This window comes from Cheilinus undulatus, linkage group 1 (genome assembly GCF_018320785.1).
Source record: "Cheilinus undulatus linkage group 1, ASM1832078v1, whole genome shotgun sequence".
In the NCBI taxonomy this organism is placed as follows: domain Eukaryota; kingdom Metazoa; phylum Chordata; class Actinopteri; order Labriformes; family Labridae; genus Cheilinus; species Cheilinus undulatus.
In genome coordinates this window covers 42,698,681-42,725,655 of record NC_054865.1, presented here as the reverse complement: position 1 = coordinate 42,725,655, position 26,975 = coordinate 42,698,681, and the positions used below count along the sequence as shown (strand labels likewise).

The window sequence follows — 26,975 nt, the reverse complement described above, 5'->3', positions numbered from 1 at the left end:
AAAAGTTAATGTCAAGCCCTGGTTGTATCATATCAAATTAATGTTTGCATCTGGTTCACCTAACTGCTCGATCAAATTAGGGTTTTTTCCAATTAGGAAACTTGAAGGTTTAATGTTAAGATAAAGAAACTGAGGAGTTTTTATATGAATTCAAGTTCATGTGAATAATCTAAATTCCATTGCTCAAGTTTGATAAACCTGATGAAAATGTACTAGAGCTTCAGTAACTGATTCTTTTTGTCATCTAATATTCTATTGATTATTCTGTTGATTAATCGAGTACTTTATTAAGAATTCAAACATTTTTGCCTTATTCAACGGCAATGGTACAAGACATGAGAAAAGACGAAGGGTCTCTTGAATTAACTATAACTTGTTTATTTATTGCTATTATTTTATTAATGACATAAAACTTTATTGGAAATTCAAAGGAAAATCAATTAAATGGTTGAATAAAATGCTCCCATAACTAGGTTTGGGGATCCTCTCCCAAGAAATTTTGTGTGTTAACTTTTTATTTCTTATAAGTAGTTTATTTTCATACACCGATTTGTAATCAAGTTATCTTTGTTTTTTAACAGGGCACTTATTTAATGAAAATCATTTTAATATCAGGGTCTTTGTGCATGATTGTAATATTTCACATTTTAACAAGAGATAAATCTCTACTTTTCACACAGTGGTCTCATTATGCCTGAAAGCTGTACTTTTATATTACAAGAGTATGATCTATTTTTAAGAGTTCATTCACTTTAAACTTTTTCAACCACATTTTTTGTTGTTTGAGCTGATCTAATATAAAAATATGACTTTTTAACACCATCCCCTATTCTCGCAGGCATATTTTAAGGTGCTCGTATGACCTGTTGAATCCTGACTGTATGATGATGGACTTTGACCTATTTGGTCTCTTGCCTCAGTCGATAATTATGGCAATAACCTGCATTCTCCTAATGCACTCTTCTTTACTGCTTGGATGCCGAAGCCTTTTGGAAAACGTGCCGTAACCAACACGTGAGGGCCCTAAATTTTGCACTGAAAATAATTTACCGTATCAGCCGACATGCACATGCTGAAGGGAGAGGGAGAGTGGCAGGCCCACAGAAAGCATCAAAATGGGTCTTTACATGTCAAATGCTGAAGTTTGTGAAATCTTTTGCAGTGTGGAGACACAAAGTGACTGCTGTCTTGGATTAACGAGTCCTACAGGCAGCACTTAGACATGGAAAGTTCGTAGTATGGCCTGCGCAGTGTCTTTACTCCGTAGAAAAACCTTTACATTACGAGACAGCACTGCTGTGTGGGCATAATTGCCACATTGCCACAGTGGATGCATAATACGCATGACACGTACCTTTCAGCATCATTGCATCATCTTCTCTCTCCTCCTTCGTGATTTTCACGCCTCGCAGCATCCTTACTGCACGTTACTTTACAGGAAACCACTAAAGAAAGAGCATTGTGCCATACAGATAACCACAATGTCTGTACTTAAACCATGGGCAGATAATTTGCCTCTAAGAATTTTTAATTGAGGAATCGTTTCGTCCCTTAAGATAACAAATGCTGTAAAAAACAACCTTAATTGTTTTAAAATATTGTAGAATTACATACTGATTCAGGTAGCCCAGGTGTCCATGATTTTCTCTTATTTCTTACATGGTATGATAGTGTGGGCTCAAGCTTCACCCTCTACAATCAGAAATCTTCCATCATTATACAATAAAGCTCTCAAAGTAGTGGGAAAAAAACCCATCCACTGGCATCAGTGCCACTTACTGAAAAAATACCACTTACTGAGTTCCAAGATCTTTATTCATCAGCTTTGTGATTTCTCATGTTGGATTTTAAATGTACCAATAGTCTTGCTCCTGAATCTTTCTCCAGATAAAGTATGTCCAAAGACAACAGAAACAGAGCAACAAGAAGAGAGGGGAATGGAAACTGTAGCACACAACATTGTAGATCAAAATTTAGACAGTCAGCTTTCTCCATAAAAGGCTGGATACTCTGGAGCACATTTCTTACATGATAACAAATTTATCACAGATTTAATATTTTTCACAACAAAGGTGAACCACAGCCGTATTAATCCTTAGATTGTTGTGTTTTAAACTTCCAAATTGTACTAGTTTATAGAATTTATATAATCTTTTTTTATGATGGTGACATATTTTTCGTATGTTTATACTCTTAAAAAACACGATGCTGTTTTATGCTGCTGAATTTTCTACATTTTGTGAACAAAGTTAACTCAAAGGCCCAACTAGGAGCAAGAGTTGTAAATTGGTGAAAGCTTTCAACTCTCTGTGCAACACATCAGCTTCCTGCTTTGTACTGAAACTATCATGAACTGAATCGCCTCCATTGTATAAAAAAACTCAGTTCAATACTGGACAGTGGAAGTCACTTGTTGAACAAACTCTGATTCATGTTCATGGTCAAGCATGAGAGAAAATATTGGCATAGCTGGAGTGTTGTTACAAAAGAAGTGATGACAAAAACTTTGGTGTTGGTATCGACCCAAATCCTCACAATCATGCATCTTGCAGCATTTTTCTAACAGCGGCTTGAGCAATGATTTTGGCGGAGAGGTGAAGATGGGATTTTTGTGTACTCGTTGTTCAAGTGAAAAACTGCAAACTAACCAGCTAACTTTCTCACCATTTCACCTGTGTGGTTTTATAACCACCCAGTTTAAGTACGAATCCACTACCTTTACCATTGATTATTTTGTTGCAAATATGTACAGTCTTCGCAGCGCGTGATTATTTCTTCAGCTGTAGACACATATGCGCTGAAGCACTGCATCATGTCCTACATGATCTGGATAGTATCTCAGTTTCAAACACCATTCCAGCTGCTGTACTGTACTCCCACTCCTGATCAGTGTCAGGCAGATTCTCTCTTGAATCGTGTGTGTCAGTTTTTTCACCTCTTGGCCATGTGCCCTTGTACCTGAGGGAGCCTCCTCACCAAAAGCTTGCAGCTTGTTTTGTGAAGTGAAGAAAAGACGAGGTCACTCTCTGTTATACTCTCCGTTTCACCCTCCCTTGCTCTTGTCTCAGTCAGTGCATCATCACCGGGCTTTATTCATTTCTATTAACAGACTGCCTGTCTGGCTTTCTTCCACTTGAGCATGCTGCCCACACTTCATTCAGCAGATTTTGCTTTTGCCTGGTTATGGAGATAGATTTATGGAAAACAGGCAAAGATTAAAATGGAAATGACCGAGCAGGTGAAGTTTCTGATTGTTTTCTTGGACATGGATGATATCTGACATGCTGGACAAATATAAAAGCATTTAAACGATTTATTCTCCGAGGTTTAAGATCAGAACCAATATTGTAAGCAAAGCTTTAGCATATAAGGAAACTTTTTTTTAATGCGCCCAACCTACCTAAACATGGACCTTGCACACTTTTAAAAGAAGATAGATGAAAAAAATAAAAATAAAAGACTTAGAGCTAAGAGCAAGCACATTAAGACAAACTAAAACAACATGAAAAAACAGGGAGCTATAAAAAATATTGGCAAAAAATTCCCATTGCTTGCATCTGCCAGGTGCTGCATGCAGTTTCTTTAGTAAAAATAAATTTCATGCAGATATTCAAACATGAATTGCGTTCACATACTAGTGCATCTCAAAAAATTTGAATATCATGAAAAAAGATTTTTTGTCACTCTTTTCTGAAAGTGAAAACCATATATTATATAGACTTGTTACGCATAGAGTGAGATATTTCAAGCCTTTATTTCTTGAAATGTTGATGATTATGACTTACATATAAGAAAACCCAAAATTCAGTGTCTCAAAAAATTAGAATATTATGTAAGATCAATGAAAAAGGGATATTTTAAACAGAAATGTCAGACTTCTGAAAAGTATGTTCAATTTTATGCCTTCAATACTTGGTTGGGCCTCCTTTTGCATGACTTACTGCATCAATGTGGCGTGGCATGGAGGTGATCAGCCTGTGGCACTGCTCAGGTGTAACGGAAGCCCAGGTTGCTTTGATAGCGGCCTTCAGGTCATCTGCATCGTTGGGTCTGGTGTCTTTCATCTTCCTCTTGACAATACCCCATAGATTCTCTATGGGGTTCAGGTCAGGTGAGTTTGCTGGCCAATCAATCACAGTAACACCATGGTCATTGAACCAGCTTTTGGTACCTTTGGCAGTGTGGGCAGGTGCCAAGTCCTGCTGGAAAATGAAATCAGCACCTCCATAAAGATTGTCAGCAGAAGGAAGCATGAAGTGCTCTAAAATGTCCTGGTAGATGGCTGCGTTGACTGTGGACTTCAGAAAACACAGTGGACCAACACCAGCAGATGCCATGGCAGCCCAAATCATCACTCACTGTGAAAACTTCATACTGGACTTCAAGCAACGTGGATTCTGTACCTCTCCACTCTTCCTCCAGACTCTGGGACCTTGAAGCAGCAGTCCTGACCTCAACCCCACTGAACGCTTGTGGGATCAGCTTGGGCGTGCTGTTCGTGCCAGAGTGACGGACACAACCATATTGCCTGACTTGCGACAAATGATGGTTGAAGAATGGGATACCATCCCACAGCAGCCTGGTGACCAGCATGAGGAAGAGGTGCCAGGCTGTTGTGGCTGTGTATGGTTCTTCCACACACTACTGAGGCTCCTGTTTGTTAAATGAATAAATTGTTAAAATGCCAAAATGTCTTGTTTCTTCAAACTTGAATCATCCAATCCACCAAACAAGAGTCAATGGCAGAATCAGCTGTTTGGCATTGGCAGAGAAGATTTAGCAAATTTTACATAGGCGCAACCCACATACTCAGCTCTGCTGCTCATCCCACTAATGCATGTTCCTTACAAATTGGCACCATTTAAAAGGGAAATAACGAACTTTTCAATGGTATAAGATTTATTGCCAAGAAGCATTGTGACAACAAAGAAATAATCTACCAAACACAAATTTCCTTTTTTTGTGTGCTAAGTTTCTGTGTGTCAGTGCTTACTGTGAGATGAGGAAGGAGGGAGGAGAGAGGTAAGAGAGAATGAAGGTTGACAGACACATAACAGCAAAAATGAGACAAAGTCATGCTTGCAGTTGTTGTAAACAAAAGAAACGGATGTGTTTATTATCATTCATGTAGACTTGCATTAGGTGTGTACTTAAGGCAGCCATAGATATGTTTTTTCCTTAATAAACAGATCATTGTTTTGGGAGTCATAAGTGTCAGGAACATAAAATCTCCGCGCTGCTTTTCCTCACTGAATAAATTCATGAGTGCTTAATTTGTGTATGTACATACAAGAGCATACTAAATCTCCATAAAACTCAAATATTTAAAGAATAAATTGTACAAACTCAGCTACTGCAGAGTTTAGAAGATTTGTAGCTAAGATGTCAGACTGAATAAGTGTGTGCGTCAAAGGCAGAGTTTTCCCATCAGTAAATGGGTTTTGTGTTATAAATTCAGTGAGAAGCTTAGCTACATTGCAGTTCCTTCTCCTTTTTTTCTCCTTTTGGTAAAGCATGTATTAGGATCAAGGGACATTTGAAACTACTTAAAAATAAGCTGCTTATGCCTTTTTGTCAAGCAGGGTCTAATCAGGGTAATTTAAGCCATATGCTATATTCAGAGCCTAGCTTAAAGTGTCAGCCATGACCAACTTAACAGAAAGTTAGGCTCAGTGTCCTCCTGCTCTCCCACCTGCATGATCCAAGCACCTGTTGGAAAGACTAAAGACGCAGGTGAAAAAGGTTTCTACTCCTACATAAATCCTTATACTTCAAGGCTGCAGTTCTAAATCTTACCTTGTATTTCTGTTCCTGAAAATCATACATCATATAGCAACTTCACATACTCACGTTGGTTTGTGTGTCAGTAAGGGCATTGTATAATTTAGTTGTTTACGACGTACGCATGAGCATATAAGAGGCAAAATATAATAAGCTGTGTCTTGGATGCACCTTCCCTTGATGTTTATTTTTTCTTCAGTCATTGTTTATTCCCATGATGTTCCAGGCTCAGTGTGAACCCATAATAACCATCCTTTGCAATTGAGCTCCTCTCTCATTTCCCCTGTTATTTTTTGTGCGTTGTTTCTTTGAGAACGTCACATAATAATGAATTTGATTGTACCTGTAATTGAGTTACCCTCTCACTGATTCTTTCTTCACATTTCCTTTACACGTGGGTGTGCTTTTGTATGCTTTTGTGAATGCGTGTGTCTTGATGTATAATCTGTACATATGTGGGTGTGTTTCAGTGTCCGCAGAGAATCTGGAAAAGAGCCTTAGGCAGATGGAGCGGCAGCTGCTGCAGCTGGAGAGAGACCTGGAGACTTTCTCCTCCCCTGATGACCCCAACGACATGTTCTTCACTAAAATGGCTATATCCTTTACACATGCATGGATTATTCACTCACCCGACCGTGTAATGAGTCAAACAGACCAAAAGATTCCTGAATGTTTAAGAAGTTAAATTTGTACGTTTAAAGGTGCTGTAGGAATTTTGAACTGAAATATCTACATTATGTCTACATTATTCTAAAAATGACTCCTCCAATGCAATATATTTTAGCTGAGTACTTATATTACCTCAGATATTTCAAACACATGTCAAAGCCACAGAAATTCTTAATTTTTGTAGATATCATGTCTGGTCATGGCACCTCTTGACCTACTGAACAGAATGTAATTATAACATAGAAGGAGGGTTTTAACTTTTTCCTGTTAGAGATTTTGGGAAAAAAAAAAAAAAAAAAAAAAAAAAAGGCTCTAGATTGTATACTAGGTTAACTTATATCCCTGATTTCCTTTAGGCAACAGAGGTGGGAGGAGCAGAACATCTTTTCTTGTTATCTTTAGTTATTGTGTTGATTGAGACTTGTTTGGTGGCATACTCTCAAACTGTTTAAATTAAATAATCTAGGGTTACATAGCCTGAAAACAAGGATTTCTTCCCTCAACCTTTGATTGAACTTTTGTTAAGAAGAAAATGGTTGACCAACCAAAGCCTTAAGAAGTCAATAATCCTTCATCTGTAAGGATTCTTGTAAGAAATTTTGATAATAGGAAATATTTTTCAAAGAATTTCTGTTCAGTCAAATAGATGCATTTTCCCAAGTGTCTATGTAAGGGCTTCTCATAACAAAGGTAGAGGTTTATTTTTCTGTTAAAAAACCTAAAAGTGGTGTAAGGTTAGCTCTCTCACCCTGTTTCAAAGACACACTGTTGATGTGTGTTCAAATAATTAACCACAGTCTGTTCCATGTCTGTTTTTTATATCAGTAGTCTTCTCAGATCTCTTGAAGGAGTACTTCACACTGGGGTCATCTTCAGTATGAAGGGAAAAGCAAAAAATGTAGTTCTTAGACACAACTCTTTGTCTCTCTTACACGCACAAGTTATGGTAGACTTTTCTGAATCAGAAACAGCCATATCGGCTGAGTTTGTTCACACATAAAAGAAATGTTGCTACTTTTTAGGTGTTTTCAGTGTGCTTCCTAAGAAATCCACCTACAGCTACGAAAAGAAAAAAAAGAGCATAAAAAGAATGTTTCTGTAGTGTAAATGGAATACAGTAGTCCAGAGGAGCAGAGTGCAAAGCATGCTGGGGTAAATATTGGATGACTATGTCGAGGTTACTTTATAAAGAAGAAGTTGATATCACAGTATATATACATGCTAATGAAGATCACATGCAGTTTTTCTGAAGATGATACAAGACTGTTTTTTTTTAATCTAATTTTCAGTTATCAGAGTACTAAAATAGAATTTAAATATTTAGTATTTCCTCGCTGTTTCACTGCTGTTTGGATTTGCAGGTCTGTTGCTGACAGCTGTCCATTTCTGCTTGGCAGCATTGTTAATTATTCACAGTCCTCTGAGGTAGTTTCAGTAGATCAGGTTGACAGGCTTGTCTCAGACCAGGTGTGTAAGTGCGTGTTCAATAATACACCCTGTACCTTGCCTCCTTCATGTAGTTTTGATCAATAGCCTGGGGGCTTGGGCACTCATGGCCTGTGCTGTACCAGTTGGCTGAGAACTTGAGTGCAACCCAGAAAGGTTCACTGGGAATGGATTTGACAGCTCTGTCTTTCACTGCTTTGCTTTCCAATTAAGGTGGCTTGTCATAAAATTGTCATAAAACTTTGCAAGACTAATTTTTTAACTCAGAAAAAGGCCTCATTGTAGGCCTTCAGAAATCAAACATACAGTACAGTATGAAACCATGAGTGTTAAGATTAGGCTGTGGAAAACAACAGTTTCACTGACAAACATTTGATCAAAATGTTGTGTCATGTTTGCCGACAACTGTGGGTCTGTGAACTCCATACTAAACACCTTGCTGATAGACTTCAGTTGATTGCTGGCTACTTTGCTGCCTTATTAATGTGCACAACCAGTATCCACAACCTGGAAGTGATTTCTGCACCCTTTGAGCATCATGAGTAATGGCATTTACAAACATGAATATTATGAAGCTCACTGAAAAAACCGTGGTGTATGGCATTTTTGCACATTGAAGTTATCCATCAGTTTTGGTCTTCTTATCCGGGGTCAGTTTGTGGTGGCAGCAGGCTAAGCAAGTCAGCCCAGACATCCTTCTCCCCAGTGACATTTCCAGCTCTTCCTGGTGGATTCTGAGGCTTTCCCAGGCCACATGAGATATATAATCCCTCCATTGAGTGGTAAAAATCCTCCCCCACCCTCCATGTTGGGGGTACTGCAGGAATATGGGGTACTGGGGCCGCTGCGGTGAGCCATCAGGTCCCTGTCCCTGATTTTCATGAACCAGATCTCGAGGTGCAGCCAGGAGGAGGAGGGTTTTCAGTTTGGTGACCTGTTACTTTCATCTTTGCTTTGCAGATGATATGGTTGTTTGGCTTCTTGAGCCTGGAACCTCCAGAAGCCATTGGAGAATTTTATAGAGTGAAGCAGGTCAGAATGAGGGTCAGCACATCCAGGTCTGAAGCCATGGTGGATTGCTCCTTGCAGGTGGAGAATGAGTCTTTGCCCCAAAAGAAGGAATTCAAGTATTTCAGGGTCTTGTTCATGAGTAAGGGTAGAATGGACTGTGAGATTGACAGGCAGATTGGTGCAGCATCGTGGGAGTCGTTGTACTGGATCGTTGTGCGGAAGAGGAAGCTGAGCCAGTAAACAAAGCTCTTCGTTTACTCGTTGATCTTTGTTCTAACCCTCACCTATGGTCATGAACTTTGGGTAATGGCAGAAAGAATGAGATTGTGGGTTCAAACTGGCTAAGTGAGACTCCTCAGGAGGTTAGCTGGGCTCAGCCTTAGAGATCGGGTGAGGAGCTTGGACATCTGGAGGAAGCTCAAAGTGGGGCTGCTGCTCCTTCATCTATAAGATGAGACACTTGAGGTGGTTCAGACACCAGATAAGGATGTCTTCTTGTTGCCTTCCTGTGGAGGTCTTCCAGGTGTATCCAATCGGAGAAGACCTCGGGGTGGAACCAGGTAAATTAAACAAACTAAATAAAGTTATAAAGTTAAAAAACCTTGTGGAGAACTGGTTTGATTGAATAGACTCCAAGTTCAAGGCATCAAGTGACAAGCAGAGGTGTGCTGCGTAACTCCTGAACTGTGAGCCTGTCCAAATCCAAATGGCAAAAAATATGGTTCAGAAAGAGAGGCACAGCTGCAGCAAAACTTCATGTTTTATCATGACTTTGCAGAACAAATTTTACATTACCATGCTGGAAAACAGTTTAAACCACTTTCTACTTTCCAAAAAAGACAGCAGGTTTTATACCAGGGCGACTTATATTCCAGACTTTACATTAAAATAAATATCACTGTGTTTTATAGAAAAAATGAACAAATATCCACACTCATGCTTCCTTCTCTGATTCAGAACACAACTTCTTAGACTTTTTTTCTCAACTTCAGGTTTATAAAGTGGAGCTCTTGAAATGATTTTGACATTTTATCTTTTTCTCACATCAGAGCTTACTGACCATTACAGAAGATTACTTTCTTATCTTGACAGTGACTCACTGTCAGCAAGGCTATAAGATGTCTATGAAGAGCAATCTCAAAGACAAGAAGAACTGCTCTTTTCTTCTTTAACAAGTTTCCCTGCTCAATCTTAAGTATCCACTTGAAAACCTATTCAGTCATGTTAGAATGTGTACACATGAGCTTCACCTGTATTTCCAGCAGTGAAATTGACATTAACCAGCTTGATATCATAAAGTTTCTCAGCTGCTGATCTCGTACTTGTCTGAACGTGTGACATGCTTGAAAAGGATGTGGATTAGAGTAGGAGAAAACAGCAAAACAGAGGGAGAATGAACAAATAAAGAATTGTAGGTGGAAAAATGATGGCGTCACAAGGGGGGTAAAAGATCAGTAAGAAAGCAAGAGTGAACAGGAATTCAGTGGCAGTGAACCACTGCTTTCTCTGGAATAGGGTAGAAGTCAGGAGCAATATTTTGCACCCCATGATACTTATCAACCATGGCTCTCAGCTATTTCTCCTCTTTTCTACTTCTCTTGCTTTCCATCACCAGCTCTAACTTTCCTCATGCCTCTTTCCCCCCAGCTCCTGGCTTGGAAAGATATTACTGACAAGTCAATCTGAGAGCAGGGCCTATTGAACAGCATTTACCCAGCTGTGAATAGGTAGTCCCATCGCCAGCCAGATTCTACTGACGCCAGGCATCAAATAGGTCCATCAGTTGAGCCGTAATGAAAGGGCACAATAGGAGCCAGAGAGCCACCACACATAAGTGATAACACACACGCACACACACAGACTCTACAGCTTCTCATCTGTCATGAGACAGTGATTTTGGGGTTGTAAGACAGACTGCTTGTTCAAGTTTTTTCTCTTTCTTAACTGGTTTGCACAAAAAAACACAAAAGCATTTTTCTGTTTAGATTATATACAGTGCTTAACAAATTTATCAGACCACCTGTCATATTTGTCTCAAAGACCATCCAGCATCATGAAGTGCTTTAATGTAGACTCTTTCATTTTCAGTGAGCTCTCCATGTTTTACCATTTTGAACAGGAATGAGGAATTTCAAACTGAATTCACCTTTTTATACCCCAATTTGAGCCAGCTCACTGGGCTTCTCTGAGACGTCAGAAATTAATCAAGCATAACATTCAACCACTAAAACTCATTTTTCTGTTCAGGAATGCAAGTAAATAACTATAATTTGACATATGAATCAAGACATAATAATGTGCTGTACTATTTTTTCAGTTCTTTTGTAAATCAGTAAATTTGAAAATTCATGGATAACAGTAATAATTATATTTTAGCATTAAAAATATCATTTGGGTTAAAGAGCTTCTACATATTGGTGTATTAACCATTGCAGAAACAAAAAAAATGATTTTGGTATTTACCAATGCTGTTAATTTAGGGCAGCTGTGGCATAAATCTTACTTTGGGTGGTAGTCTAACAAATTTGTTAAGCACTGTATGTATGCACCAAAAGCTGTTCTTCTGGAAAGAGAGTCCATAAGATAGTGAAAACATGTAATTGTTTCTTAACTCATCCTTTTAAGGCTTCTGTATAGAGTTTTGTGTTTGTATGTGTGGTGACTGACTTGCGTCAGACTCGCTTAACAGTATGCTCTGGTAGTAGGCAGGAGCTGTATTAATGCTCTCGCTTCTCCTCCCACTTTGCTTTAACACTGACACCTCTACAGCTTATGTTGACACAGCCATTATCCATTTGTCCTCATCCACACACACACACTCACACAAAGACACACACAAATGATCCAGCAGAGCAGAGCTGTCATTTGCTTTGCTGGGTTTAACCAGCAGGACCTGCTTAATGCTCTTCAATCTTCCTTGTAAGTCAGTTTGGGCACAGACCACTGTGCTGGGGATAATACAATTCATAATATTAACCCAATCTTTTTGTGTTGGGGGAAATTTCTTTGAGGACATACTCTAAAGTAACCTCAAAGGGATAAAATAATAATACTAATAAATAACTCTTTGTGTGGCCTACTCTTTTCAAAACCATATTTGCAAAGTTCTTCCCTTAAAATATAAAACAACAATACAACAATGGCCCAAGAACACAAAAATAAGTAACAAAGATCATAATTTATTAACCACACATCAACAATCAGAGATAAGAAAATAAGAAGAAATAATTATCCTCTTACATTGTATTTTTAAAAGTGGATTTTGAGCAGAGGTTTGAAAATGAAAATGATTTTTCTAGCTTACCTTCCTCTGACAGACTATTCCGCAATAACAGACATGGCTTTCAAACAGAGAAAGCACAGTCACCTTTTGTTCTGAGCCTTGACTGCAGGACAACTGAAAAGTCCATGCCAGAGGAGCTTAAGCTCAAAGTAAGAAGTTTAAAGGTCAGTGATACAGCCAGAGGACAGACCCCTCTGTGCCTTAAAAGCTGTCAGTCATATCTTAAATCAATTCTTAAATTTACAGGAGGCCGATGCAGGTGAGCTACAAACAAGTGTGATTTCTATTTTCTTTTTACTTTGGAATTTTGAGAGACATTTAATAGTTAGCAGGCATATGGAGGACCTACCAAAAAGCCTCCGAGACCCATAGTTCAAAATCAACAGATAGTGCACCCCTTTTTCATTGTTGATAAATGATATTTGTTCAAATTGGACATTTACTGGCCTCATTCTGGGAGTAACTACTCATTTAAATTGAATCCAAATCATGGAAAAGTTTTGTGCAGAGCCAGAAAATACTTCATAGAATAACAGTTATGTAGCTCATATGCAAAAATTAGCCCATGTGGAAGCTGTGCCACAACCTCAACATGCATCAAACCCCGACATGCATGTAGGTACAAAGGGTCAGTCACGTTGAGTTTAGGCATTGCAGGAGCATGAGAATGCATGGCACAGTGAGAGATCCACATACACACATGGTCAGACATGCATACAGCACTGCGCCGTCCTGCTGGCTCCAGTGATCCCGTTTTTGCCTCTGGAAAGCCTCTGTTACTACCTCAGAGAACGGCACTGAAGGGATAGCACACTCCTCCCCCATTATGCCTCTGTGATGTTCATAGTGGTTATATATTACATAGAACCTTTGTGTAGTGAAGAGGTAAACATCAATTTACCGTCAACTTTTGTGTTTATATCAACTGTACTATCAGCACTAGTAATGAAATATGCAATCTTATATAAACTGATTGGTAGTGATTTAAAAAGCTAACAGCAAGATGAGAAATGCCCCGAATTTTAGCCTTATTATTTTGAAAGTGTATTTTTTTCTTGGTTTCTGTTTGTATTAGCAGTAATATTGTGTATATCAACTACACCAGCACACTTTGCCATCAGCAAGACATGAGTCACAGATGCTGCAGGCTGCAGGGGTTCATAGAAGCGAATACACTGTAGCAGTAACACGACTGACAGTAACAGAGCTCTAAATGCCAACATCACAGTCACCACCAACAGTGTGTTTTCCAGCTTCAGGTTCTTATGGCAACAAGTGTAAAGATATTTTATAGCTTTACCGATCCTTTTATTTCTCTCATAAGTGAGCAGACTGCTGGTAGAAACATTTAATTAACCCTTAATCCCTGAGTCTGTTAACCTTGACCACAGCCCTCACAGCTTCAGCAAGGTTGCACGAGAGCAGTACGGCAAGCTGGTGATCATGCACAGCAATATGGAGACGCTGTACCAGAACATACTGGAGTATTTTGCCATTGATCCCAAGAAGACATCTGTGGAGGAGCTGTTCACTGATCTCAGCAACTTCCGCTCCATGTTCATTGTGAGTGTACTCATACCTGAAGTATGAAATCTTTGTTTTCTACACGTCTGAGCACAGGCTGTTATTTTGCATTCTGGGTGTATTTTAAATCTGTTTTTTGCTATATGCTCCTGAGACCCGAGCTTTATTTGAAATGCAGTTTTAGTTTCTCCCACTTCTTTGGTTTCAGTTGGACCTGATGAGTTTAAAATCTTAGCCTTCTTTTTGAACAGGAATTAGTTTAGACCAAAAATGATGTCTGCGAATCTCCTGAAGGTCCGGTTCCTGCAGAAAATCCACCACTGGATTGGTTTTCAGCAGATGTTTTGGCTGAGATGTTGGCCAGTTGGTCAGTTGTTGGGGGTCTTCTGCCAGTCAGTAATAGGGTCATTCATTGAATGAGAGATGGGGAAATCATTTTTATTATTTTGCTCATGGACCACAGGGACATTTTAAGGCCAAGGATCAACAAAATTACACTAAACATTCTGAATGTCTTTGAATATTTCCTTTCCAAAATCCACTTAAGTTCCATAATTTTTTAAAGAAATATCTACATTTTCTGCAATCTTAAACATATTTTCAAGTGTTGTATATAAAGTACCCAAAAATGTATTAATGTCATAACTATTAGAAAGCATAAATATGCCAAAAAATTTTTCATAAAGCCCACATAATTCCTGAAATTTCTCTAGCAAATTTCCCTTCAATTTTCTCACCAAATTCCCCAAAATTAACGAACAAATTCTCCAATATTCCATGAAAATGGTGTAATGTTCCCCCAAATATCCCCAAAAATTCCGCAAATATGAAGTCCTTAAGAATTTACACAATCTCCCAAAATACCAATCCAATTCACAGAAAATATAATAAATTTCTGAATTTAAATTCCTAAAACTTCCAAAGCAAATGTCCCCAAAATTAAGTTCTCAAAATTTGCAAAAACGTTTCCCAAATTTCCATAAGAACTTCTGAAAATGTCCCAACACATAAGTTGTCCCAAATATCCTAACAAACCTCCCAAATTCCCTTGAAAATGTGAAACAAAAACAAAATTCCAATAACACTCTCAGTCTTATCCCTAAAATTTCCATGGAAATACTTGGAAATTTCAAAGCTCATTTCCCAAAATATATTTTTAAAAATCCCTAATATTTTGTGAAAATTTAATAGCAATTTTTTCCCAGCATTTCTAGCAAATTACATAAACTTTAAAGAACATTCACGACAAAAACATTGGATCGTATCAGTTGTTACTATGTTGTGGAAAAGCCAAAATATATTGTCATTTTATGAATATGCCGGGTCTTAGGAGGTGGAAGTATTCAAAATCAGTTACAATATTACTATGCTACAGCTTTACTAATTTTAATTGTATGAGAAAGCCTTGTAAACATTGATATGCTTGATTTTGCTGTTATTTGGAATTGTTGCATTTAATGGATTTTGTCATTTTTTATGTTTTCTGATTTTACTCAGGAATTCAGGGTTTTTGTTTTGGTGGGCATGTCTGCTTTTTGTTGCATACAGCCCTGAATATAAAAAAGAACAAGACAAATGGCATTTTAGCTGCAGTGTCGTGCCAGGCTTTGAAAAGGACCGCAGTAAATCTTGAGTAGGTGTTTGGAAACTCCTTTAAACTTTTACTATTGGTATGCATTAGCCATATCAAGACGGAAGCTTAAATTCTCACCACAGTGTCCTGTGGTATAATGCAAATCAGAACAGTGCCAGTCCTGTGTAGTCCAGTCCCACCAAGACATTTATGTCATGGCTGAGCTCTGTGGCCTTATCAGTCCGGTGCTGCTGTTAGCTGTGGAGCTGTGGAGACCCACTGTGTTTAATCAGCGGGATTAGTGGCACAGGCCACTGGGCGCGACAGATAATAGTAGCTAATTAGCCTACTAAAGTTCCAGCCCTGCCCCCATCTTAACATCTACCTCACACACACAAATGGATTTCATGCCTCTTTGCCTTTTTTTCTGCACAGTCATTAGTTAGGCTTTAGATTTTCTTCTACTCCGAGGCTTTGTCACTACATCGCTGTGATTTCTCAGAGTATGGACAGTGATTGTCTTTATCCTGTTCTTTTACATGCATGACATGTTATTGCAAGTTTTTCAAGACCTAGCATACCATACGAAGGTGTTTTCACAAAAACAAAGGTGTGCCAGTCATTTTGCTCCTATCTGCAGGCTCATTTTCCCTTGTTTTTCCTTGTTTTCTCAATGATACTCGCTTGTGCCCCTGGCAGACATCTACTGTCTACTCCCCAAATTACATAGAATATACACCAGGTATACAAAAATGTGACCATTAAACAGGCTTTCAGAGGATTTCATTTTACTTGACTGTTATGTCTCAATTGAATTGTGAAAAACATTCAATACATTCAGTTCAAAACAGTAAAATAGTTTGTGTTCAAGGTGGCCAGTAAGGTCAACCACCTTAATCATGAGAACTTTTTCAAATTTAAAACAACAAGAATACAAATTAAAGCAATAGAAAGATGATGCAAATTTAATAAATATGCAGCAGAATCCAAAAGCAAGTATATGAACAGCAAACATTGCAAAGAACAAAATCCTTCAAATCAAATGCGACAGGAAAATGCTGCATATCAAGTCAGCATAAGAGAAGTTCTCTCTCATTCTAGAGGGAGCGACAGGGAAGCAAGCAGCCCTTTTAGACCTGAGAGACAGAACAGAAGACAGGGTGTTTTAGTTTTAAAGCAGGAAGAAATGCAGCGTAATGAGGCAACATAAAAAGGTAAGTATTCTTTTTTACTTTCTCCCTACTTCAAAAAAATCCCACTCTCTCATCTGGTCTCCTCTCTTGGGTCAAAAATCAAGCTGTTCCACTTGCGCTCACCCTTGGGGCCTGAATAACTTCTGTAGGCTTGACTGAATATGCAATGCTTTCTGGTGCATTTGTTGTTGTTGGTTTTCAACTTAGCAAAGCATGTCTGCAATTTTACTGTCTTTGCTGTTCTCTTGTTTGTTTCTTTGGCTTTCTTTCTAAGCCATCCAAACATTTGTTATTGGACTCGTCTGAGACAATGAATGATAAAATTTAAAATTTGGGATGGAAATGTCTGCCTTTGACTAGAAACCCAAGTAATGTCAGCTGGTAACAAGGTCTGAACTCATTCAAAGGTGTCCAGCCTTCACATTTCCACTTGTACCTATGTGTGTACAGTGTGTTAAGATAGAACAAAAGTTTTATCTGTCCTTTTTGGTATAATGATATTCACATCCTTAAACTTTCTGTAAAATTAGGAATGTTAGTAGAGGGTAAAAAAGAAATTACCCATTTAAAGCCCTATCTGGCCTAACTAGTGACCTTCAGTCCTTCTCCTGTGTAACTGATATATATTTTTTGCATATCTCAGATACATGCATGGTAGCAATCTGTTTACATAGTAAACAAAAACATCTCCAGAGTGTAAGGCCAGGCAAAGTCTACAACACAAAGTGTCTGTGCAGATATGGAGCGGTTTGTAGTATGTTTGTGGAGTACGGTAGATGAGCTCTCAGCCTTTGGTTACATCTATAGGGGTGAAATCAGCACCCAGAGTCTGGTTGTAACATTTCCCAGCTCTGCTGATGGTTAATCTCTAATTTAGGAGTCTTTTTTATTCAAACCGGCACTTTACAAGATTTATCCACGTCACATTAAAACCAGGGTTTTCTTTAGATGCAGGAATATGGCCTAAAGAGGGAGACAAGCTTGCATCAACTACCAGGTGAATCTCTGTATATCCCATGATGCTTGAAGGTGTTTTGTAGGGATGCACAATTGTAAATTTTTGCCCACATGCTGATATTGCCAAACACATTTTAACCTATACCCATTAATACACACCTTTTTTTAATAATTAAAAACACAAAGTGTCTCACATTACACATTTTTGCTACTTCTGGTCTTTTTAACCCCTTTCGCAGTTTTTTCCACCCACTTTGCCCCTTTGTAGTGCATTGTAGTAACCCATTTTGCTACTTTCACCTCATTTGTGCCTCTTCTAATCCATTTTTCACAGTTTTAAACTTGTTTTCACTACTTTATCTGGCCATTTTGCAACATCTTTGCCACTTTAAAACCATTTTTGATACTTTTTGCTTTTGTCAACCCATTTTTAGCCACCCTGTAAACCTTTTTCATCACTACACCTGCATATTTATGCCACATCTAAGTCACACAGGCTGCATTTAACAAATGTTTTGAATTGATTAATTATGTCTACCTTAAAGTTGTCTCAGTTCCTTCTATTTTTGGTATCTTTACATTTTTTGACATCATGGCTTAGCTTTGAAGTCTGACATTACTTTCTTGGTGGTTTAGTCAGTTTACCAATCATACTGTAATTAAAAAGGTAAATCTGATTTAAGAAAAGGGGTTTAGATTTCATTAAAGGCTATAATAAACCTCTGCATGAATAAACAGAATTAATTTTGGGGTGCTTTGAAAAGGTTTACTATTTGAGTTGAACACAAAGTATGGTTATAACAGATTAATTTACAATGGGTCATGATTTTGCTGACCTCCTCATGAGTCCCTCATTTGGCTTGATCCAAGCAAGTCCCAAATATTAAAGCCAATTTATGCTTTATACCCCCTGACACATCAGCTGTACATATTTGCAGAAATGTTCATATCTGTTGATACTGATTGAGCTTTTTTTTTTTTTTTTGCTAATATCTGCCAATACCAATATCATGCTGATAACACTGTGCATCCCTACTGTTCTGTTTTAACCACTCACTTGCAAGACACAATGCATGGGGGCAAATTCTATAGAATGTTGCATGCAATGGGTGATGCTGGCAGTTGCATATGAAGTCATGATGACACGTCAGACTGATATTGGTTGCACTGGTATATAGAACAGAAGCCACATTTAGATTTAAAAAAAGGTAATTATCGTGCGTAATATTCACCTGATATAGGAGTAGTAGTCAAGTAGCCTGATAAACTGACTGCCGTTTATGGCCTCCAACCTGTGACTTAAGGAATGGCAACACCTACACTTTCTTCACAGGGTCAGTGAAACACACAGGCAATGACAGAAGACATGCTCCCAGGTGCTTTCCTTTTAGCCAGGCTATTCCTTTTTCCTTAACCCATGCTATTGATCCCATGACATATCTTGGGCTGTGATTCTTTTGCTCACTCTAATGGCCAAAACCCCATTTTCTACTGGCTGTTTTCAGACATGGATCAAACCCAGAGCAAGTGATAAAATACCTCAATATGTTTCACCCATTAATTTAATGTCAGTTAATGAATATGAGAAAAATATACTGCATGATAAGGGCATGTAGTGTGAGATATTGTGGCTGTAATCCATTTAATTTTAGCTTCGTGGGTCAGCTGGAGTTTTGTAGCAGCCTTTTATGTTCCGACCAAACATAACAGTTAATGACTCAGCCAGTGAAAGGTGAACAAGCCAAGTGTTATAAAGACCAGCATTATATGGTCAGAACTCCCAAGGTAGCTATTTATTCCCCTGTGATGGGTCAAGGTATAAGCAGCTTACATCCTCAGCAATTCGTTCAAATGGTCACGTCACGCAGACATATCTAGGGAGAAGCCAAGGCTAGGTCAATGAACGTAGGCATACAGTAAATCTCAGCAGTGTAACCTCTCGGTCAAATCTGTGTCAGCATTTACCCTGCTGTGCCAAGGCCCATGCTAATAGGAGCGTGCTGTCTCCAGACCTCTGCCTGAAGCCAACCAAGCCTTGAATTGTGGGTATGTTGTGCGATGAATGTGCGCACATGTTTGTTTGTGTGCGTATGTCATTTTGTATTGGCAATTTTTTTTGTAGGGGAAGCTGCTTAGCTTTTTCACACAAAAAAGGAGGTAGACACACGCTCGTAGACACACGCTCGTACACACACATACAGCATGCTCAGTCACCCGTAGGAAGGAGACCCAGGGCGAGGCCGCACATCTGACAGGAATCCAATTGAGCGTGTCTAATGGCGGACATCCAGGAGAGGAGGAGGAGGGGGAAGCAGACCTGCAGTGATGAAGGAGAGCGGAGGGCAATTTCCTCTGAGAGCTGGTTCGCTCTCACTCTCACTCTCCCTCTCTAGATCTTTCTCTCCTTCAGCTTGGCATTACAGTGAAAATGAATGCTTTCTCAGAAAGCAAAAATGGCATGACTCCTCATCTTTTCGGAGTTTCAGTCCTTTCGTCCATATCTGTCAAAATCAATTTTCCTTTAGTTTTTATCATCTTTCTATAATTAGGATAATAGCTTCTTTCAAGTTGAATTTAAGTTAAAAAAAACAAAACAAAACAAAGTTCTCTGCGCTTTACTTAAAATGGCCTTTATTAAATCACTACACTCAGTTAAAGCCCACACTGCTTTCTTCTTTTTCTATTATGATTTTGCTAATTGGTTCTGCAATATCAGAAGACAGTGTGGCCTTTAGCACACTCTGTGATCATATCATTTTCGATTTAACAAAGATGTTTGGATGTTATGCTCTTATAGCCACTCCCTTTCTTGTCCTATCTTTTTGTGAAGTTTAAGACTGATCCTCTCTTAAACAAGCCCACTTGTTGTATTGACCCGTTATTGACTAATCAATGTTTTCCCGCTGCTGCTGGCAGCAGTAAGGGGTCTGGTTCAAGATAAGATGTAATTTTCTCTTTTCAAACTTCCTCTTTAGGTCTGAACAGCCATATTATTTAAACCACCTGCTTTTCACTTAATGACAATTATGGTCCACAGAGACTAAATCCTACCGCCTCTGGTGTCCTGATTTTTTTCTCATTCCCCTCCATAGAATTCATATTTGTTCTTCAGTGTAGATAAGACTAGTATTACATTTTTAAATACATTTTCAGGGTTGTTAGAAGAAAGCTTCCCATTTTCAGTTTCCTGCCATACTTCGAGTGCTTACTGATTGGCACAAACTTTTATAGAAGCATTTTTTTTTAATTGGGACATAATAGATCTTTATTTGAGGCATACAGTAGGTAGGTGGGTTGGCATTATTTATTTGTGTTATTGCTACAAACTAAAACTCTTCAGGTAACATAAAAAAAGTGATTTATTTTAAAATGTTTATATTTGAGCCATTTATGCTTGTATTTGACAGCTAAGTGTAAATGATTGGATACCAGAGAGGGAGAGGGAGGAATGCCGTGTGACAAAAAGAGCTGCACCCAGTTGGCGGACTAGCCTAGCCATGCTGCCTGAAAATTACAACAATAAAATAGTTTCAATAAATACAATATACTTGCCTCTGGGGTCTCCTCTAGCTCTTACAATTGTGATTTAAACATAGAAGACTGAAGCTATATATATTTTTTTGTTTTGTTTCTATTTTTTCATCAACTCTTGCATGAATTTTCAAAAGTAAACAGATCACTGTCCAGTTAAAGGTCTAAAAACATAAAAAAAGCCTTTCCCCTTCCAAACCTGCTAGGTCTTTCCCTTTTCTATCCTAGCACAAGATCAAGTGGGTTATTTTAATACCATAGGACTGTTGCCTCTTTAGCCTTTGAATTTGGCACCACCTGTTTTGTAACCTTGCAAAGCCAATGGATTGGCCAAATTTCATGTCTGTCATCATCAGGCAGATCCATCTCGCAAAACTCCATTCTGAAACACTTGTACCAGGTCTGAGAACAGACCAGACCAATTGATATCATTTGAGGAGAATGAGGGCATGGTTTAGTTGTACTGAAGGCTGGTAGCAATGGCTGCCACCAGTGTAGCAATTAGCTCATATGTAGCCATAGTATAGCAGCAGTTTTGTCAGAAATGAACCACATTTCTTTATTAAAAGCAACAAAGTACCACACTGAAAGCTTTTTATGACAGAAATGGTGTTCTCACTCTTCTCCTGACCTGCTTTGCCATGAGTTTGTGAGGATTATGGGCAGGCAGTTGTGTATTGCAGGGTATATACAGTATACCCACTTATTTTTAGCCTCCATAAAGAGTATATGAATTCAGAGTATACCTACTTCTGTATGTACTGCTACACCACTGCAGAAAGGGTTTAGTTGTGTTGTAGGTCAGTATATGCCGTGGCTGCTAGTGGGGCGATTAGCTCAGATGTAGATTTAGCAGGAATGTTTATCAGTTCTTGACAACAATTTTTTATTGAAAGAGGAGCAAAGAACCACACTGAAAGTCTTTCTTTGCAGAGATGTTTTTGCATTTCTCCTGATTGACTTTTGCATGGGTTTTATCCACCGACAAGCTCTGCAGCTTTTTAACTATGACAACACCTGTCAGCAAAGCTCACATTTCTTCCCGGAGCTGCACATACTTACAATCTCATTTTGTCGTGTTGCTCTGATTGGCCCATAATGAATAGAATCACTTTCCGAGAATTACTTGAAAAGTCCTGCCCTTTCCAAATATTTTGTTTGGGAGGTTTCCCAGATCAATGTGAAATATATGCATGCAATGGAAACGGTCTATCTGGCATATCGGGTTACCTCTTTTGTTTTAGTTAAGATGCATTTTACAGCTTCAACTCTTAATCTTTGATCGAACATCATCATTAATGAAAATTGCTTTTGATTTTATCTTTTCAAATTATTTCCTATCTTTCTTTATCTCGAATTACTATAATGCCAGATGCTTTTTCATGGCAAATATCTTTTGTGGAAAGGGTTTTTGTTAAAAGACATTTTTCCTCCTCTATATAGGGCCATTCCTGCTAACTGTCATCAGTGCTGATGAAGACTCCTTGCTAAAACATGCCAGTTGCTGGTCTGTACATTGCTGCTCTGCCCAAATTGAAAGATGCTTAAGGACATTTTGTGTGCTCACTGTTTTGTTTTCCATTTTAAATGACTTCCCCATAATAATACAATAATAATGCTTTGTGCTATTCCACATGGTGCTGTGATGCTGTGATCCTGTTGTATTTCACATATTTTGTAACATTTTACCAGCTAAATGTCACCATGCTTATTTCATTACTGACTGTTACCTGGTAGCTTCCTGTGTCCTTTAAGACTTAATTCATCCTCAGCTGACTTTGGAAGTTGGGGAGGTTGTTCAAGAAATACCTACTTCAGACTGGTAGCACCTGTAAGTTTCTTTGTGTTGAAGTATAGCCTACGTAAGCCAGAAAGAGGGCGTAAAAATCAGTTTAACGATGTTTTAACCCTCAGATACCCTAAAAAAAGTGTTACCTACCTTTCCACTAAGACATTCATGTAAATCAATCTCTCATTTATGGGTGAATGGAAACCAGGAAAAAGCATGCAAATTCCCTTTATGCTAAATAGAGGAACACGTTAGCTGGCATTTGGTGACAAACAGGCAAAACTACAAATTTAAGGCAATGACTCTGGCATGAAAGCCTAATATCATAAAATGCATGTATTTTAACTGCTATTACCGGTTTAAATGGGTTTCACTGGGGCATTTTTGGTTACGAGGGTGCAGAGTGTATACAGAAAGTTTACAGAACTTACTATTGAACCCTTACAGTTTCTGATATTAAAATTTCAAAATGCTATGAAAAAACACCCCCCTAAATCTATGTTGTATAAGATAGCCAAAGTAATCAAAAAAGAAAACAGAAAGTGAGCAAAAGCTGCAAGCCAGCTTTGTCAGACACTTTTTTATTTATTTGTCTGTTTGTTTATTTTGGCCTTGCTTTTGATTACAAAATACAAAACCTGTCATATATTTTACAAAACGTTAAGTCTTCAAACAGATTTAAGGTGACAAACTGTGAGCTTTTTGAAGTGACTCAGACTAGATTGCTTTCTGTTTTAAAATTGTTTCTGCTGAGGTTGTGTTTTTGTTTGTGTGTTGTTAGAATTTAACTTTAGTGATGAAATTTGACAAATTAATGAGCGAGCTGCTTTGTCGAGAGAAGAAGGAAAGAAGTGTCAAGAGTTTGACTAAGTTCACATTAGGCATCCATCACAGCTGTCTAGTTTGTAACCTGGGATCACTTAATTATTGAAAATGTATTATGTGTCAGTACTCTTTTTGTGCCTTTTCTTTTTCCTCATTCTGCCTGCCTGTAATGTAGCAGATTGGACGCCCATTAAGAATATAGTCATTTGTGAATCAGTGGTTGCCAGGAGCAACTGACATTTTCATTCCATCAAATCCGAGTTAATTTTGTGGAGGAGTTGGTTTCATTTAAAAAGTAGACCTCAGAAAAGCTTTAGTTTCTCTCAGACATTTGGTATTCATCTCTCCTTTCCCGTTTCCTTCAGCACTCTTTTCTTCCCCTGGTTTTCTGTGAGTCCTACACATTGGTACAATTAGTTGCTTTTTTATTTCAAGTGAGTTAGGGAACTGCATTTTCTGGTGGTCTGTTTATAAATGAGAAAATGAGATCTTCTGCAGCCAAAGATCAAGGTCTGACTTTGCAGATTGAGAGCATCCATTGAGTAGCAGTATAAAGTAAAAATGTATTTACCACCTGTTTGCTGCCATGAAGAAACAGGACATTAAAATTGGCTACTTATAGTAGGGCCATTTCTGCTGGTTTACATTCTGTGTACCCTGCTATTAATAGTTATTTCCATTGCTGTTTTTCTGCATTTCAAGGGGACTGTTGATCCTAAACTATGATGTTCTATGAATTCATGTTTATCATATCATTACCAGCAATGGTCACTTGTATGCAGACATAATAAGGGGCTGTCAGTGGGCCTCAGTGAGTGACTACTCCTCTTTATTATGCTATTGTAATTTTCCATACGCTTCACAGCTCTCATAGTGTGCCTTTCAGTGTATCTATTCCTGTGGCTTTGGCATTAGTATTCTATTACTGATCTGCCTGTCAAACCACGCTGTGTGAATAAAGCTAGAGGAGGGGAGACGAGGAGGAGTTGGGTGTTTGATAAAAAGCCCAGACTCGCTTGCTTTAAGTGACTGGCTATTGATCAGGATGGCAATCATGCTAGCACTCATTTAAATCATATGCTGTCCGTCTCTTGGCTGTGGCATTATTGAGCTATAGACACCATTGTGCCAGTTTAACAAGCCTATGACTCTGGCATTATAGTGCCTTTACACACAGTAGTTGACATGTACTACACAACATTTACCTAATAGATCCCCAATGGACAGCTAGAATAGAACTGATGATGCTTTTGAGACATTTAGAGGTTGGTGATATTTGCTCAAAAAATCTAAATAAAATTAAGGATGTACAATATTATCAGCATGTTGTCAGTGTCAGCAGATATTAGCTCAAATAGTTGATTATCAACAATTAGGATAATTTCTGCCAATAATGGCAACCAATATATTGACAGCAAAAATCAGCCTGTATTGGCTATAAATATTGGCCATGTGTACCAATACATTTCTGGAGTGTTAAGTAAAATCTAAAACCCTGATTCCCATAAAGTTGGGGCACTGTGTAAAATGTACATACAAACAGAATACAATGATTTTCAAATCTCATAGTTTATTCACAATAGAGCACAAAAAAAAGATGTTGAGACTGAGACATTTTACCATTTCATGAAAAACATTAGCTCATTTTGAATTTGATAGCAGCAATAAAGGTCAAAAATGTAGGGACAAGGGCATGTTTACCATTGTGTAGCACCTAATCCTTTTAACAACAGGCTGTAGACATCTGAGAAGTTGGGAGACCACCTGCTGGAGTTTTGGTATAGAAATGTTGTCCCATTGTTGTCTGATGTAGTATTCGAGCTGTTTAACAGTCCTGGGTCTTCCTTGTCATATTTTTTGTTTTGATTATGTGCCAGAGGTTTTCTATAGGTGAAAGGTCTGGGCTGCAGGCAGGACTCTTTTAATGTGAAGCCATGCTGTTGTGATGGATGCGGTATGTGGTTTTGTTTGTCTTGCTGAATTGTGCAAGGCCTTACATAAAATTGATGTTGTCCAGATGGGAGCATATGTTACTCTAAAACCTGTTTTTCCTTTAAGCATTGATACAGACTTTCATATGTGTAAGCTACCCATGTCATAGGCTCTAATGCAACCCCATCCCATCAGAGATTCAGCCTTTTGAATTGTGCGCTGATATCATGCTGGACAGTCCCTCTCCTCTTTAAGTCCACAGGACAAGGCATCCATGGTTTCCAAAAAGAATTTCCAATTTTGATTCATCTGACCACAGAACAGTTTTCCATTTTGCATCTGTCCATTTTAAATGAGCTTCGGCCCAAAGAAAATGGCAGCGTTTTTAGGTTATGATCAAATACAGCCTCTTCTTTGCATGGGAGAGCTTTAACTTGCATTTGTGCATGGCAAAGCAAACTGTCGACAGACAGGGATTTCTGGAAGTGTTCCTGAGCCCAGGCAGCGATTTCCAGAACAGAATCATGCCTGTTTTTGATGCAGTGCTGCCTGAGGGCCCGAAGATTACAAGCATCCAATACTGACTTTCAGCCCTGTCCCTTGTGCACAGAGATTCGTCTAGATTCTCTGAATCTTTTGACGATACATTGCGCCTCAACTTTTTAATCTTGGGGTTGCAAAAGACATCCTGTCGTAAGACCAGATGGAAACCAGTGGAGCTTGGAGTACAAGCTAATGTTGCACAAGCTCTTCCAGTCTGAAGAGCTGTATCCCATGAGTTAATAGCCTGAAATGATTCAAACTACAGCTTAATCTTTATTGGACCATCAGAGAATTGTTAATTAGGAAGGAAATGAACTGGCAACTGGAACTCAGTGCCTATGGTTGAAACACAGAGGCTGGTCAAAAAGACACTGGAGTAAAGCTCTTTTTCCCTCATATTCTAGCAAAGTTAGATGTTTTGCAGTGAACTTGTTTTGCACAAAAGTACATTTGTGCAGTTTTCAGAACTTTTTGTTGACATCAGAGATAAAAGAGAAATTGTTTCTTTAAGTCAAGGTGACCTGCAAAATGTGTACAAAGGAACTCTTTGTCTTCACTTACTTATATTGCTGGTGTCCTTAGATCTGTCAGTATACAGATGATGATGATGATGATTCCTCCTACTGCAGTGTAAAGACATGCATTTTTTTAGACAGATGATAACATGTAAATAACTGATAATTGATACTGATATTGAACTCAAAAAACAAGTTCTCAAACATAATAGCCTTTAAGAAGCCAGTGAACTAAGCCAGCACACTGTCATATGGTCACTGCAAAATCCAAGCCAGAAGTTTTTTTTCTTCTGCTCATGCATTTAAGACAAGTTACAGACCAACGTTTTTCAGAGGGGAGGAATTTCACAGGCACATTGTATGTCACAGCTTCCTATGGGAATGACAGAACTTTCAGTTGTGT

The 26,975-nt window shown here is 38.5% G+C and overlaps 1 protein-coding gene across 4 annotated transcripts in view; it reads left to right on the top strand.

The window, feature by feature from the left end:
- The window catches only part of LOC121507470 (protein diaphanous homolog 3-like), a 275,220-nt gene that overhangs the window by 146,097 nt on the left and 102,148 nt on the right, over positions 1-26,975 (top strand). For all 4 annotated transcript variants that reach the window (XM_041784019.1, XM_041783949.1, XM_041784028.1 and 1 more), the window contains 2 exons: positions 6,252-6,376; positions 13,589-13,753. In XM_041784019.1, coding sequence (XP_041639953.1) covers positions 6,252-6,376; positions 13,589-13,753 — 290 coding nt within the window. The remainder of the gene's footprint in view (positions 1-6,251; positions 6,377-13,588; positions 13,754-26,975) is intronic.